The sequence below is a fragment of the Budorcas taxicolor genome, chromosome 16, assembly GCF_023091745.1.
Source record: "Budorcas taxicolor isolate Tak-1 chromosome 16, Takin1.1, whole genome shotgun sequence".
Lineage (NCBI taxonomy): Eukaryota > Metazoa > Chordata > Mammalia > Artiodactyla > Bovidae > Budorcas > Budorcas taxicolor.
Window position 1 is genome coordinate 29,817,550 of NC_068925.1, and position 15,635 is coordinate 29,833,184.

The 15,635-nt window shown below is 46.6% G+C and overlaps 1 protein-coding gene across 2 annotated transcripts in view; it reads left to right on the forward strand.

Annotated features, from left to right (window-relative positions):
- EPHX1 (epoxide hydrolase 1) overlaps positions 1–15,635 on the forward strand; it is a 37,894-nt gene that overhangs the window by 10,272 nt on the left and 11,987 nt on the right. The window contains exons 1-3 of one of the 2 annotated variants that reach the window (XM_052654290.1): positions 7,073–7,230; positions 9,998–10,185; positions 12,540–12,720. In XM_052654290.1, the coding sequence (XP_052510250.1) occupies positions 10,003–10,185; positions 12,540–12,720 (364 nt within the window). In that variant the 5' untranslated portion in view covers positions 7,073–7,230; positions 9,998–10,002. Of the gene's footprint in view, positions 1–7,072; positions 7,231–9,997; positions 10,186–12,539; positions 12,721–15,635 lie in introns of those variants that run through there. The other variant, XM_052654289.1, reaches the window with a different exon arrangement.

Genomic DNA, 15,635 nt, shown 5'->3' on the forward strand with positions numbered 1-15,635 from the left:
TTCTTCACAGTCCAACTCTCACATCCATACATGACCACAGGAAAAACCATAGCCTTGACTAGATGGACCTTAGTCTGCAAGGTAATGTCTCTGCTTTTGAATATGCTATCTAGGTTGGTCATAACTTTTCTTCCAAGGAGTAAGCGTCTTTTAATTTCATGGCTGCAATCACAATCTGCAGTGATTTTGGAGCCTCAAAAAATAAAGTCTGACATGGTTTCCACTGTTTCCCCATCTATTTCCCATGAAGTGATGGGACTGGATGCCATGATCTTCGTTTTCTGAATGTTGAGCTTTAAGCCAACTTTTTCACTCTCCGCTTTCACTTTCATTAAGAGGCTTTTTAATTCCTCTTCACTTTCTGCTCAAACAATATAGAAGTTTATTTTTCTGTTATACAAAGGAAGTTTGGGAGTAAGTAGTCCAGCGTTGGGCTGGTGGTTCCATGATGACTTCCATCTTTCCCCATCATCTCTGATTCTCATCCTCAAGATCACTTCATGGTCCAAAATGGCTACCAGAGTCCAGCCATCATGTCTGTGTCCCAGGAAGCATGAAAAAGAAGGGGAAGGGCAAAATGTGCAGCTTTCCAGCTGAGTCAGAGCTCTCTACATAGTCTTCACACACATACAAGACCAGTGTACCCTTGTGCAGGTTGTTCCCTGGACAAGGAAACCATTCATATCATCATCATCATGGATTTGTATTTTTATTTCCAAGTGCTTTCTAGCAGATGGCAGTGAGGTGTCCTATAACAAAAGCAGTATATTAGGTTCATTTTCTGATAGTATTTTGAGGAATGGATGTCTTTTCCTAATTCACACGAAGGTTCTGTCTGGATCACAGATGGCTCTGCCTCAAACACACTTCCAGCTCTTTGTCAACACCTAATCACCCTGTCATACTGAAAGCCAAGAAATGTAGTGTTTAGCCAGGCTTCTCTGACTAAAATAAAAATTTCAGTGCTGAGAAGGAAGAGGAAAACATAGCTGGCAGTCTGCCACAATATCTCAATCTGGGAGCATGTCTGCTGGAGAGCCAAATCACTAAGGGCAACTGGGGTGGAATGCTGGGTTTGAATAATCTCCTGCCCTGGCCACCCATTTCTCACACAACCATGAAAGACTCACCTCCCAAGTATATTTCTGTCCCTTGATCCCCTTGGGATCTAATTCACAGAAGGGTCCTCTGAATTGCAAACACGATTTCTAAGTTAAAACTCCTGAGTCAGCTTCATCATGATGAAGTAACAATTTATAAAAGAGATAAGATAGGGACTCCTTTCAGTTAATACAGGAAGAAATTAAATGACTGCCCTCCAAAGCTTGTACTCAACTCTTACACTGAACGTGGATGTAGATTATTGTGGATCTTTGCTTATACCATGCACTTCCTCACTTTCATGTCTTTGTACATGCTCTCTCTCTTTTTTTTCTTGTGGATTTTTAAATGCCCAATGAATTTATTTATTTATTTATCCTCACTGGGTCTTAGTTGCGGTACGCAGGATCTTGAGTTGTGGTATGTGGGATTTAGTTCCTGACCAGGGAATGAACCTGGGCCCCTTGCATTAAAAATGCAGAGTCTTAGTCACTGGACCACCAGGGAAGTCCTTGCACATGCTCTCTTTTCTCCCTGGGTATATCTCCATTCCGCCATTATTTTCTGTCTGGTAAACTCCTATTCATCCCTAAAAACCCTACTCAACGACCCCCCTACTCCATGAAACCTTTGTGGCAGGCTTACCACTCTTACCTTTGTACACTTCTCTTCCATCTGTGTAGATATTATTGTATCTATCATTCGAGGGATGTCATTTGTTCATTTGTTTGTCCTTCTAGAGCATGAACTTCAGCAGGCACAAGACTGTCTTATTCCTTGTGCCTGCAAAGAAGCCAGCTCACCATCACAGGCAGTGTTTGCTAAACCGCCCTTTGATCCAAAAGCAAGTTGCTTTTCCAAGGCACCAATCCAGCTCTTTTATTTTCTTTAAAGGAGCAAAATGACTTCTTGATACTTTGTACATTCCAGTTGCAAACAGAGTTTTCTTTTGAACTTTTAACATCAATCTCATAGCGAACTGTTTGTTTTAAAACTGGTGTTTCTGCCCCAGGCATAACAGAAATAGTTTACATTCAGTAAAATTCTTAGCCCGAGTTTCCTTTTAACAATGCTAAAGAGAATTAAGCACAGCTCTTACTTGATCTCCTATATTTAAAATTGTCCTTTACAAGTCAAATCCAGAAAAACAAAAGAAAAGTGAAATAATAAATTGCTCTGTTTGTATCTTTTAGGGGTAAAGATCACTATATTGTGCAGTTGACTGTTTCAACTTGAACTAATTCCTGATTTTTTCCCCCAAGTTTCATAAGCACATGCTCAAACCTTCGATATAGAATTTGGGGACTTAAGTTGCATACAATCCCATTTCTTATCAGAGTAGTCAATTGTTGTTCAGATTTCCTTCTAAGTTCAACATCTTAGAACTAAATGACCACCATCTTCCAGTTATTGTGTCTTTAAAAATATCTGGCTGCTTTGCAACAAAAACTACCTTTCCCTTTTGAGGCCAACTAATCATTTTTTAAGGAAGGGTACTGTGGCTCCAGGGGAAAAAAAATGTTTTCATTCTGAAAGGCTCCTCACTTCCCCAATTCTTTCAGCAAAGTATTTTGCCAGTATTCTGGAAAAGTGCATTACAAGCAAAACAAAACAACAACTTAATTAGATTAAATATATTTTTGGAAGCTTTGGAGTAGATGAATTAACCTCCAATTTCAGATGCTAGCATAATAAAGCAGAGACTCTCATTTCATGTTGTATTACTTCTGAATTTTTCATAGTGTCTCCTAAATATTGATGTTTTTATGTGGATAGAATATTTTCTACACCAGCAGGAGCTGACCACACAGATGAGATAAATATAGCTTTCCTTGGAAACAGGAAGCCTTAGTAAACAGAATTCTGCACCCTAATGTAACTTCTCAGAACAGAAAAGAAGAATGGGGCCTACCCTCCAGAGACATCTATTGCAAAACTCTAATAGCGAAGATGTATATAACCTTGTACTTTCCTTAACCTTCAAGTTTGTCTTCGGTGAGAGGAGGCCAGTAGATGAACACGCCATGCACTCTCCTGCTCCCAGTGTGCTTATGCAAGTCTTTGGCAGGGTCCTAGGCCTGTCATCTAACAGGGATAGGGACAAGGGTCCTCTGGGGTCTCTTGAGGCATGAGAATTTCACATAGTGATAGGAGCATGCATTTGTGGAGTACCTGCTTTGAGCCTGTGAAGTTGGCACTATCTTCACTTTACAGATGAGACCACAGATTCTCCCTGGTGACTGAGCTGGTAAAGAATCCACCTGTAATGCAGGAGACCACCTGCAATATATAGGAGACCTGAGTTTGATCCCTGGATTGGGAATATTCCTTGGAGAAGGAAATAGCAACCCCACCAGTATTCTTGCCTGGGAAATCCTTTGGACAGAGGAGCCTGGTGGGCTATAGTCCATGACGTCCCACGAGTTGGACATGACTTTGCGACTAAACCACCCCCCCCCCACCACAGATGCTCAGGGTGGTTTGGTAAGTTGGCCAAAGCCCTTCAATTGGTAAATGGCAGAGCTGGACTTTGAATTACTTGAACAAGGAAGCACACTGCTGCTGCTGCTGCTAAGTCGCTTCAGTCGTGTCCGACTCTGTGCAACCCCATAGACGGCAGCCCACTAGGCTCCTCTGTCTCTGGGATTCTCCAGGCAAGAATACTGGAGTGGGTTGCCATTTCCTTCTCCAATGCACGCTAGAAGATCCCTTATTGTAAACTCCAAAATGTTCCATTTCTTAAAGGTAGTCCGAGTTGCTGTTGGAGGCAAGGGGATTCCCATGGAATGAAGGTTCTGCAAGAAAGCCAGGCTGGCTCCTCAAATGGGAACACCAAAGTAGGCCACTGGGCCTCCCCAAATTCGCAAGGTGTTTGCATTTTCCTTGATGTTATCGTGGGACTGGGCAACACTTTGTTCCCAGGGACCCAGTGACTAGGCCTGCCCTCTAATGTCCCACCTTCTTCCAGGAATCAAGCTACTAGTGGCTGATTTCTGAGTCAGTAAGTCTTACTGAGTAAAGAAAGCTCGGGTTGGGATGCCACAGTTGAGGGGTGGCATATAGGCAATGGGGAGGCCTGCAACCATGGCCACCCCAGACTCCTTAGAGGGCATCCTGGGGGTGACTCCTCAGTGTACTGCTGAACTGCATCAGTGAAGTTGCCCAAGTCTTGCCCTTCAAGCCTTTCTTTTCTAGACCTGTCTATATACTGCACTCACTGGAGAGTACAATATAGTGCTTGAGTCCAAAGAAAAGCACCGTGCTAAAGTCTCTTATTATAGATCAGTTTTGCTTGTCTTTGTCCTCTATACAAACGGAGTCACGTGGTGAGTTCTCTTTTGTGTCTGGCATCTTTGGCCCAGCGCTGTTTGTGGGACAGATCCATGTCACTGTGTGTAATTATAGATTATTTGTTCTCCTTGTAGGGTGTTCCATTGTATCAGCAGACCACTAACTGCAGTGGGAGGACATTTGGATTATTTCTAGTTTTGGCTTCTACACGTCAGACCTGGATCATGTAGCTATGAACATTCTAGGTTGTGATTTTTGGCAAACACGTGAACACATGTGGACACATTTTGGTTGGATCTCTACTTAGGAGTGAACTGCTGAGTCATAGAGTTGGTATCTGCCCAGTTTTAGTAGATCCTGCTAAACAGTCTTCCAGAGTGACTGTACGAGTCTCTTGTTACATGTTTTTATAGTGATTAACAATTTTTTTTTTTAGTATTAAGTTTTTTATTTTTTTAATTTTAAAATCTTTAATTCTTACATGTGTTCCCAAACATGAACCCCCCTCCCACCTCCCTCCCCAATTTTTATTATTTATTTCTTTATATTTATTTATCTGGCTGCATCAAGTCTTAGTTGCAATACTCAGGATCTTTTGTTGCTGTGCACCAATTCTCTAGTTGTGGGGTGTGGCTCCGGAACACATGGGCTCGGTAACTGTGGCTTAGTTGCTCCAAGGCATGTAGGATCTTAGTTCCACAACCAAGGATTGAACCTTTGTTTCCTGCATTGCAAGGTGGATTCTTAACCACTGGACCACGAGGGAATTCCCTCCTGTTACATTTTAATTCATCCTAGTTTCTCTCCTAGGACTGTTACCTCAGTTCCAATTTTGATGGGACCCTCCACCTACCCTTCCATCTTAAAGGTCAATGTCTTATCTGTGTCCAGTCGTCGGACTGAGGCCCATCAGCCAGAAGTGGGCCTGAAACCCCAAACCCCCCAGCTTCAAGGGTGTATTTGCACTGACTTGGAGAGGACAGAAGAAACAAAAGCTGGAGGCTGGGGGAAGATAGGAAAGACTCCTGCAAGGAAGGTGACTTGGTCGGTGTGGCAGCATTGCCCCAACTTCTTTCCAAGCCTTCTGGGGTCCCACTGCCCCCGAAGTTGCAGACTGTAAGAAGGAGAGGTTATGGAATTTCTCCTCACCAGGAAAAGAAAGTTGGTAAAACATGAGAGTTGGGCTGCTGAGACTTTCACTGGCCTGGCTGGGGGGCGGCAGGGTTGGTATCTTGGACTCTGTAGATGTGGAGTCATGGTTCCACCCTTCCTCCATAACCAGGAGGGTACTTGGATCCAGCTTTCTGCATGGGACCAGTTTACCAGTCTGTGTACAAAGAGAGGCTCTGCAATGTTCACCTGTTACCTTCAAGATGATATTTTCTCTTTGCCTCTTGATTCTGTAGAAGGGTCACAGTCCCTCCTACCTTAGTCAGACCCAAGTGTTTATTCAATAACTGTTGAGATTCCTGCATCTGCCAGAACTGGGCTCTGTGTTCACTGGGATACCTTGGGGAGCAAGACAGACGGCCAGCCTTCTTTGAGTTTATAATCCAGTCTAGAGCAGGGGTTCTCAAAGTGTGGTCCATGGGCCATGAGCAGCAGCACTGCTTGGGAATTAGTTAGAAATATAGATTCTCTGGCTATACCGCAGATCCCTTGAATTGTTCAACAAGCTCCTCAGATGATCCAACACATACTGAAGTTGAATCACTGACCCGCAGTGTGGGTTCTCCTCTTTATTGAAGGCAATTTCTCCCCCACGGAACATGTAGCAGTATCTGGAGACATGTAATGTCATCCCACACTGGGGAGGAGGTGGTATTACTGGCTAGAGGCCAGGGATGCTGTTCCAAGGCACAGGCCTACTAACTAAGAATTATCTGGTCCAAAATGTCAGTTGTGCCAAGGCTGAGAAATCTTGCCCTAGACCAGTTACAATAGATGGCAGGAGTACAGTGGTTCTTTTCTCTTCTTCTTTTCCCAGATGTGTTGCTCCCTGGCCACATGGCTTTGGGTGAGTTATGGCCACCCCTGGACTTAGTTTCCCCAGCTATGAAGTGAAGGGGCTGGGCTCAGGTTGCTGAGTTCCTCTTCAGCTTGGCTGTTCAATGGCTCCAAACTAGCGAGACTGGCCAGCCCAGGGAAGTTGGACTGGTGCAGCCCTTCTCTTCCCCTGCAGGTGGGGGTTGGGGGATGGGGTGGGAAGCTGTGTCACTGCCTGGAGCCATCCCCTCCCCCAGTCTAGGCTGCGACAGCCAGAGTGCCGTTGGCCTTGGCTTTCCCGGTGAACAGTGCCTCTCCCCCTTGTGAGCGATGTTTCTTCAACCGGCCCCACCCCCAGAGAGCCCGCACTGGGGAGGAGAGCCATCCGCTGGCTCCACGCCATCGCCTGCTTTGTACAAGGAGCTGGGCAGGCAGAGTGGCGCCGTCTCTCCTGAGCCTCAGACTTCCACTTTCCTCATATTCTAAATAAAGCAGCAGCCGACTGGGGAGATCCGGAGGTCTGAGGGCAGCCTCAGCACTCCGAGACCCTCCACGGCCCTGGCAGTGAGCGTCTGTCTAGGCTTTCACTCACTGGCCTGGGAGCGTGCGGGCAGAGTTAAACCTAAGGATGGGGGTGCTGAACTCTGATTGGTCGGACTCGTAGGCCCCGCCTCTTCTCGGAGTTCGCGGACCAACCACCTCCTTCCTTATGGACCCGCTGCTCCAGTGCGCGAGGAAGGGGAAGGTCTTGTTTATTATTATTTAATTTGGGGGGAAAAAATATTCTGACCTGAGAGAAGCTTCCCGTGCAGTCGTGGCTCGCCTGTGCTCTGACTGGGACCCAAAGGGCAGGTATGAAGGCTTGAGGCTGGAAACAGATGCTGAGAGGAAATAAGATGGTGTGGGTAGGTCGGGGTGGCAGGAGCAACATACCCAGCGACAGACCGGGAATGAATGCTTTGACGACAGATTCTAATCCTCGAAAGTGCGATGTGATTTGCGGCAAGTGCCTTGCCTGCCCTGGTTCTTACCTTAAGTGATAAAGTTCAGTGAAATTTGGTTCTTTAGTGGATGGATTTGCATGGGCCATGATTTATCACATCCCTTGAAAACCCACCAGCAGACAGTCAATGCCTGTTACACTGGGCTAACCTAGAGCGCCTTGCTTCAGGTGCATTTAATACCTGCTAATAAATAAAAGGTAGTTAATAGGTGGCAAATTAACACGCTGCAGTGAAACTTGCTTTGTAATCTGAGATCAATAGCGCTAAAGTACCATCCTTGAACCAAGAACTAATACTCTTATTAATTAAGGTGCAAGAGAAAGGGCTTTAAACTTTCTCCTTGAATCTGTCACTTTGCCCTGGGCTCTGCCAGCAAGGCCCATCATGGTGCCCCTTGTCCAGGTCCCCAGAGTTTAGATGCAGTGCCTGAATACTGATCATTTCAACACTCTAGCTCATGGTTCTGTTTGTTGTCGAAGTCCAGGGGAGATAACTCTCTGCACACATATCAGATCTGCTAGGTGGGTAGTACCCAGCAATTGTAAAAAGGTGGTGGAGGGTGAAGGTGGCACCTGCAGTCTGCTAACATGGAGCTGGGTGCAGTATTTCACAACTGTGTTTCCCTGGCTGCTTCCCAAGGAGCTGCTCAAAGGGTGAGAACTCAGAGTTCACATGGACAAGTGAAAGCCCCGGGATAATTCAACATAGAAAAGGGAAAGTAGGGCATTTATAACCCAGCGGAAAGTGACAAGCGTGCTCTTGACCTCTCTGTGCTGAAGTCGGGTAAGGAAGATGATGTATATCATTCACTTGGGAGATTAAAGTTAACCCCTCTTGTTCATCATGACTGCAGCTCCCATCCTGCAACATCTTATTTGCATCCACTGTATATGTTGATCGCACACATATTGGCAAAATGCCTTTCTTTGCCAGACATTATGCTGGGCACTGTGGTCAGGGCAGGGACTAGGATAGACACAGTTCTTGTCTTCCCAGCTCCAGACTCTTACGTTATGACCCACCTGGCCAGTGAACCACATCTGTCTCTTCCTACTGCCAAGGGCAGCTCTGCTCTCTGCCTTTCGTCTTTTCCCACATGCTCCCCAGCACCTCAAAGTCCCTGCCTTCGAATACCACAAAGACTAGCAGCTGGCTCTTCTCAAAGGGGAGGGGTTTCCCTGGCAGAGACAGAGCATCTCTTTGTGGGAAGTGGGAGAAGCCTGTGCGTGTTTTCTTGGCAGAGCAAACCGCAGGGCCTTGGCAAGCCCGCAGCAGTGGATAGAGGGCACACTGGGGTGGGTTTGGTAGCGGCATCCTCCCCGTGCCCCAGGTTTCCAGGGGGCAGTTGGGCTGGGCCTGGGAGGTGGCTCTGCAAAGGTCTCTGGCCTGAGGATGGCGCCCATATTCACACACATTTCTCTGACTGTGAACCTTCGGGGGGAGGAGGGTTACTTCCTTGGAAACGTACAAAACAAATAGCTAGATAATGATGCCGAGCCATTGTCGGCCCGATACTGGTTTGCAGGAACTAAACTCTTCTTTTTTACCCTTTTGCGAAAAAAGTAGGGGAGTCAGACAAATGATTAAAACATCTGAGTTTATGTGAAATGTAATAAGCAAGTCTGTAGACAGAAGGTAGATTAGTGGCTGCTTAGGGCCAGGGTGGTGTGGGGGACTAGTGCCGGTAGTTAAAGGGTACAGGGTTCCTTTTTGTAGTGATGAAAATTTTCTCGAATTGTGAATATGGTTGTATGTATCTGTGAATATACTGAAAACCACTGGATTACATGGTATGTGAATTAAATCTCAATAAAACTGTTGACAACCAGCTGAGATATATGGCCACATTTGGGCCACCGAACACTCCCCTCAACCCCGGATGCACTTAACCTCCCAGCTCTTCAGACCTCCCCTCTTGCCCTGTATGTACACCCTGAGGAGAGGCCCCTCTCAGGGAGAGACAGCACAGGGCAAGCATGACTCTATCTTCTCTCCTGAGACCGCCGCTCAGAGACGACCCTGCTACTCCTGTGGGGGAGGGATGTCACAACAGTGGAGAGAAGCTTCTCAGAAATGTCTGGAGGAAGAGACCCCCTCAGAGAACCATGAGGCCTCAGACATGCAGAGCCCACCATCCAAGGCTATGCAGAAGCCAACCCAGCTTCATCTTTTCTAAATCTGATTAATGAATTCCATAGCTTGGTAGGATTATGGTGATTTTTGTGGCTTTCTCAATTGTTTTCCAATTTTTCCATACTATGCTTAAGTTGGGCTTCCCTGGTGGCTCACCAGTAAAGAATCCGCCCGCCAGTCCAAGAGATGTAGGTTTGATCCCTGAGTCAGGAAGATCCCCTGGAGAAGGAAAAGGCAACCCTCTCCAGTATTCTTGTCTGGAAAATCCCATGGACAGAGGGGCCTGGCGGGCTGCAGTCCATGGGGTGGCAGGAATTGGACAGGACTTAGCAACTAAACAACAAATGCTGATGTTATTTTTCATGTCAAAAGTACACAAAATCGAGGGTTGGGTGGGAAAGAAATCAGGATTCTGGCGTTTCCAGCCAGAGGTCAAGGGCCATCTGGCAGACTCTGTTGTTGATGAGCTGTTGCTTTTGCAGGAGTCATGTGGCTGGAAATACTCCTCGCCTCAGTGCTGGGCTTTGTCATCTACTGGTTCGTCTCCAAGGACAAGGAGGAGACTTTGCCCCTTGAAGATGGATGGTGGGGGCCTGGGGTGAGGCCCACAGCTGGGGAGGATAAGAGCATCCGCCCATTCAAGGTGGAAACATCAGATGAGGAGATCAACGTAAGACACCTCTTTGCAGGCGGCTGAGCAGAGGGGAGGGCGGGGAGGCCCCGTCTGGGGTTGGGCCTCAGGCTGGGCCTGGCACCAAGGAGGGTTTCCGAAGTGGTCCCTCTAGGGCTGCTTTCTGCCTGCTTTTCTCCCACTGGACTCACCTACTCTGCCCACGCATCCCTTCTGCTCCTTCCCCCTCCTCTGTCTCCATGTTCCTGGTTCCCAAGGCCCAGTAGTGCCCGCGTGAGGAAACAACTGCCGGCTGAATCCAGCCACCTACATTAAGGGTCACAGAGAGCAGCTGTTTCTGCCTCCTCTGTGCCCCACCTGAAACCCTGGGGATGAGCTTAAAGGCAGAAGTGAGGCCTTCTTGGAGCCTGGGTGGAGATCATGAGTGAAACCAAGGCTGGGGTGACATAAAAAGCTGCAGCGCAGAGAGCCTGGCCTGGGGCCAGCTGCGGCCAGGCACCTGCTGTGCGTTTGGCCCCTCGTGACCACATGTAGTGACTGTGGTCATGTAGAAACTGAAGCTCAGAGAGCCAAAGCCGTTGATGCACAGTGACCGAGATAATAAGCTGGCAGATTTAGACTCAGATCTTTTTAATGCCAAAGCCTGGGCCCCGTCCTCTGCACACAGCTGGAATCACGAGGGATAGGTGTGACCCTGGAGTAGGCTAAGCTGAGAGCCAGGCTTGAGCAGGACCGGGAGGGTGGGTGGGACCTGGGACATCCCTACCCATCGTTTCTTTCATTCTGTGGGTATGGGAGCACCTTCCGTGTGCAGACCTAGTGCCAAGTACTTGGAAGAAGAGAGAGAGCCTTCTCTCAAAGAGCTTCTCGTCTAGCAGGTGAGAAGAGGAGCAGACAATGGAGAATCCCCCTGCAGTGCAGGAGACCCGGGTTTGATCCCTGGGAAGATCCCCTGGAGAAGGAAGTGGCAGCCCACTCCAGTATTCTTGCCTGGAGAAGTCCATGGACAGAGGAGCCTGGCGGGCTACAGTCCATGGGGTCACAAAGAGTCGGACACGACTGAGTGGCTAACACAAACATACTCACATATAGTGTATCACTTAACACTGGTATCAGAGTCGGCAAATCTATTCTGCTGCCTTCTTTTTTTTAAATTTAATTTTGATTTTACGTTGGAGTATAGTTGATTTACAATGCTGTATTAGTTTCAGATGTACAACAAAGTGAATCAATTATAAATATTACATATATCCGTTCTTTTTCAGATTGGAACCCACCTGCAATGTGGGAGACCTGCGTTTGATGCCTGGGTTGGGAAGATTCCCTGGAGAATGGAAAGGTTACCCACTCCAGTATTTTGGCCTAGAAAATTCCATTGACTGTGCAGCCCATGGGGTTGCAAAGAGTCAGACACAACTGAGCGATTTTCACTTTCCCATACAGGTTATTACAGAGTATTGAGTAGAGTTCCCTGCGCTGTAGTGTAGGTCCTTGTTGGTTATCTATTTTATGTATAATAGTCTGCCACCTGCTTTTAGTACAGCTCCCATGCTAAGAATAGTTTTTACACTTTTAAATGGTTGGAAAAAATCAAAAGAAGAATAATACTTTGTAACATGAAAATTACCTGGCATTCAAATTTCAGTGCCCATAAGTAAAGTTTTATTGGAACACAGTCACTCCCATTTGGCCATGTACCACCTATGACTTCTTCCATCCTACAAGAACGGAGTAGGTTAGCTGCGGCTCAGAAAACCTAAGCTACTTATGATCTAGCCCTTTTGAAAAAAGTTGGCCAAAAAAACAACAAAAACAAAAAAGTTGGCCACCCCCTGCCGTCTGTGTGCTGTGTGCTTAGTCGCTCAGTTGTGTCCAACTCTCTGTGACCCCATGGACTGTAGCTGACCAGGCTCCTCTGTCCACAGGATTTTCCAGGCAATAATACTGGAGTGGGTTGCTATTTCTTCCTCCAGGAGAGCTTCCCAACCCAGGGATCTCCTGCGTCTCTTGCATTAGCAGGCCGATTCTTTACCACTGAGCTACCTAGGAAGCCCCCCTTGCTGTATATAAGCCTCGATAAATTAAAAACACATTTTGTTCATACATTTAAAAACAAAAATGAGAAGTAACCTGAAGTTGAAAGTGAAAACTGTATGTTTGGAGAACAGTCACCATTGGGAAGCTGGGAGCTTTCTTCCGGGATAAACCTGACGACCCAGAGAACATGTCTGCAGGCCAGGAGCCTCCTCATCCTGTCTGGTGGAATTTTGCTTTGCCTTTGCTGTAGCATGGGGTCTGGTGGCTGCAGGACTTTCTCTGTCTTCTGAAAACAAACTTTCTCTTGTGCTCTGCCCCACTCACCTCCTCTCCTTGGGGTCTCACATTTTCTCCAGGACTTACATCAGAGGATTGACAGGGTCCGTTTAACTCCACCTTTGGAGGACAGTCGTTTCCACTATGGTTTCAACTCCAACTATTTGAAGAAAATCATCTCCTACTGGAGGAATGAATTTGACTGGAGGAAGCAGGTGGAGATTCTCAACCAATACCCTCACTTCAAAACTAAGATTGAAGGTATGTTTCCAAAACACCAGCTGGAGGGGGATGTGTATGACAGAAACGACCTTCATAGACACTTAAATAACACTGGGACTTAAATAAAGCCGGGAGACCCAGAATTTGATTATTGGTCAGTGAGATGTATTTGGAAGGTATAACCCCACTCAGATGCAAAAATAATGCAAAATCCCAACAAATCCAATGGTCTTTTGAGCTAAATGGGAAAACATATAAATAAAAACCAAAGAATTGCACCATCCAGTTGAATGATGGAACAATCTTTGAGAGGATGGAGATGAGACCTAGATCGGGGCATGGCCTCAGTCAACTCAGCCTCTCCTTGAGGCTTTGGAGTCTATGATACTGTGACTGTTTAAGGGTGCTCAAGCTGTCAGTCAAGGTTCGAATAAAAACTGTCCTGTCTCTGTAGCTCGAGACCTCCTGTCCCAACAGTATCATAAGTTGTCACCCAACTTCACCTGGAAGGAAAGCTATCTTCAAAATGTTCTTGGAAAGGTGAAAGTGAAAATGAAGTCACTCAGTCGTGTCTGATTCTTTGCGGCCCCGTGGACTGTAGCCCACCAGGCTCCTCTGTCCATGGGATTCTCCAGGGAAGAATCCTAGAGTGGGTTGCCATTTCCTTCTCCAGGGGATCTTCCCGACCCAGGGATCGAACCCAGGTCTCCTGCATTGCAGGCAGACGCTTTAACCTCTGAGCCACCAGGGAAGCCCAACCTAAGTTAATTTGGGATAATAGTTTCCATAGTGAAAAAGTATTTTTTTAGCCCAACACAGATTTAGAATCAGATATGGAAATGTTTAAGAAAATCAAACTCATGCTGTTAATTTGTACAAATTTATCTGTTTGTTTTTAATTATAGTAAAATATTCCCCTGGAGTGGGAAATGGCAACCCACTCTGGTATTCTTGCCTGGAAAATCCCATGGACAGAGGAGCCTGGCGGGCTATTGCCCATAGGGTCACAAAGAGCCAGACTCGACTGAGCACACCCACGTAGTAAAATACACATAAAGTTGACCATTGAAAGCATTAAGTGTACCTTGCTACCTGTAATGTCGCAGTGGATTAAGTACTTTTATATTGTTATCCAGCCAGCACCTCCCTCTATCTTCAGAACTTTTTTTTATTTTGCAAAAACTGAAACTCTGTCATTCAGCTCTAACTCCTGTTCCTCTCCCTCTCCTTAGCTTCTGGAAACTACCATTCTGCTTTCTGTCTCTGTAAACTTAAATATGAATTCTGAATCTAAGGACCTTGCATGAGTAGGATCATGTGATCTGTGTCCTTTTGACTGACTTATTGCACTTAGCATGATGTCCTCAAGGTTCATCCATATTGTAGCATGTGTCAGAATTTCCTAAGGCTGAATAATGGTACATTTTGAATAAGGGCACACATTGTCATCCGTCAATGGACACTTCAGTTGCTTCTGCTTTTTGGCTATTGTGAAAAATATTGCTGTGATTATGAATGTACAGAGATCTGCTTATGTTCCTGTTTTCTGTTCTTTGGGTATATACCCAGAAGTGAAGTTGCTGAGTCAACTAGTAATTCTATGCTTAATTTTAGAGGGAACTATAATACTGTTTTCCGTAGCAGTTGTACCATATAAGTTTATCTTTAAAAAAAATATTCAGAAAAGTTGAATTTACCTTCCCAAGGCTGAAAAATGTCGAAATTGCCCAGGTTCCTAATTTTCCACCCAAGGAATACGTATAAATGGAAAATTCTAACTGCTCACATACATACTGTATGTATGTGTGTGTGTCAGTGTGTCTCTTTTCCTGACTCCCTGGCCTGAAATTCGCCCGAGAGGACCTCCCTTCTCACTCTCTCTGCTGCCATCCTCCTCCCTCACGTTTAGGCCTTTTCAGGGTCCTTTCTGCTCCCGCACTGACCCCTGTGCTCCCGGCTGCTCACGGCTCGATCTGTGACCTCTCCTCGACGTTCTCTCCTCATCCCCACTGGCCCCCTTATTTGGCCTTCTTGGCCCCGCCACTTTCCTGTTCTGTGATGAGCTTCTGGCTCCAGGCCATGTCCTGGATGTCCTGCTACAGATCAGTCTCTGTTCTCAGAGAGTCTGAGACACGCAGGGGTTTCGGGGGCTTCCCAGGTGGCACTAGTGGTAAAGAATCCACCTGCCAGTGCAGGAGGCATAAGAGATGTGGGTTTGATCCTTGGGTCAGGATGATCCCCTGGAGGAGGGCACGGCAACCCACTCCAGTATTCTTGCCTGGAGAATCTCATGGCCACAGAAGCCTGGCCGGCTACAGCCTGTAGGGTTGCAAAAAGTCAGACACAACCAAAACGACTTGCACACATGTGCACACACACGCACTCACGCGGAGGCCTCCAGGGAGCCACCACCTCCCAGCGGGGGCGAGGAGTCGCCTGAGTCACAGGGAAGTGGAGGTTCAGGGCTGGAACCCAGCTCTCTGGTGTCCCAGCCTGTCCCCTCCTCCTTCACCTGTGGCCACTATTTCAGCACTGGCCCTCAGCTGTGACCAACTGCTCCCCACTGCCCTCTCCCCTCACCAAGCCCGTGGCTGCCCTCTGAGCCCAGTTTGTCTCCTCAATTCTGACCCGGCAGCCTGGGCACAGAGATCCTACAGGCACCACAGATCCATAGGGTGACCAGGAGAACACTTTCACCCCAAAGGGAAGGAGAGCCCGTAGGGCAAATTTTAACTTTTTTTTTTAGTTTTTAAAATTTCAATATTTAAAATTCAAAAAGTACAGAAGGAGACAGAGTCTCCCTCTCGTCCCTCCCCAGGGACAGCATCTGCTTCTGTTAAATAACATGCTTCCAGGGATCGCCTGTGTATACGCTACTATACAGAATGGATGTATATGTGTGTTTTTTCTAATTTTAAACTCAGATGATAATGTGATAGAATTTGAATCAAAAA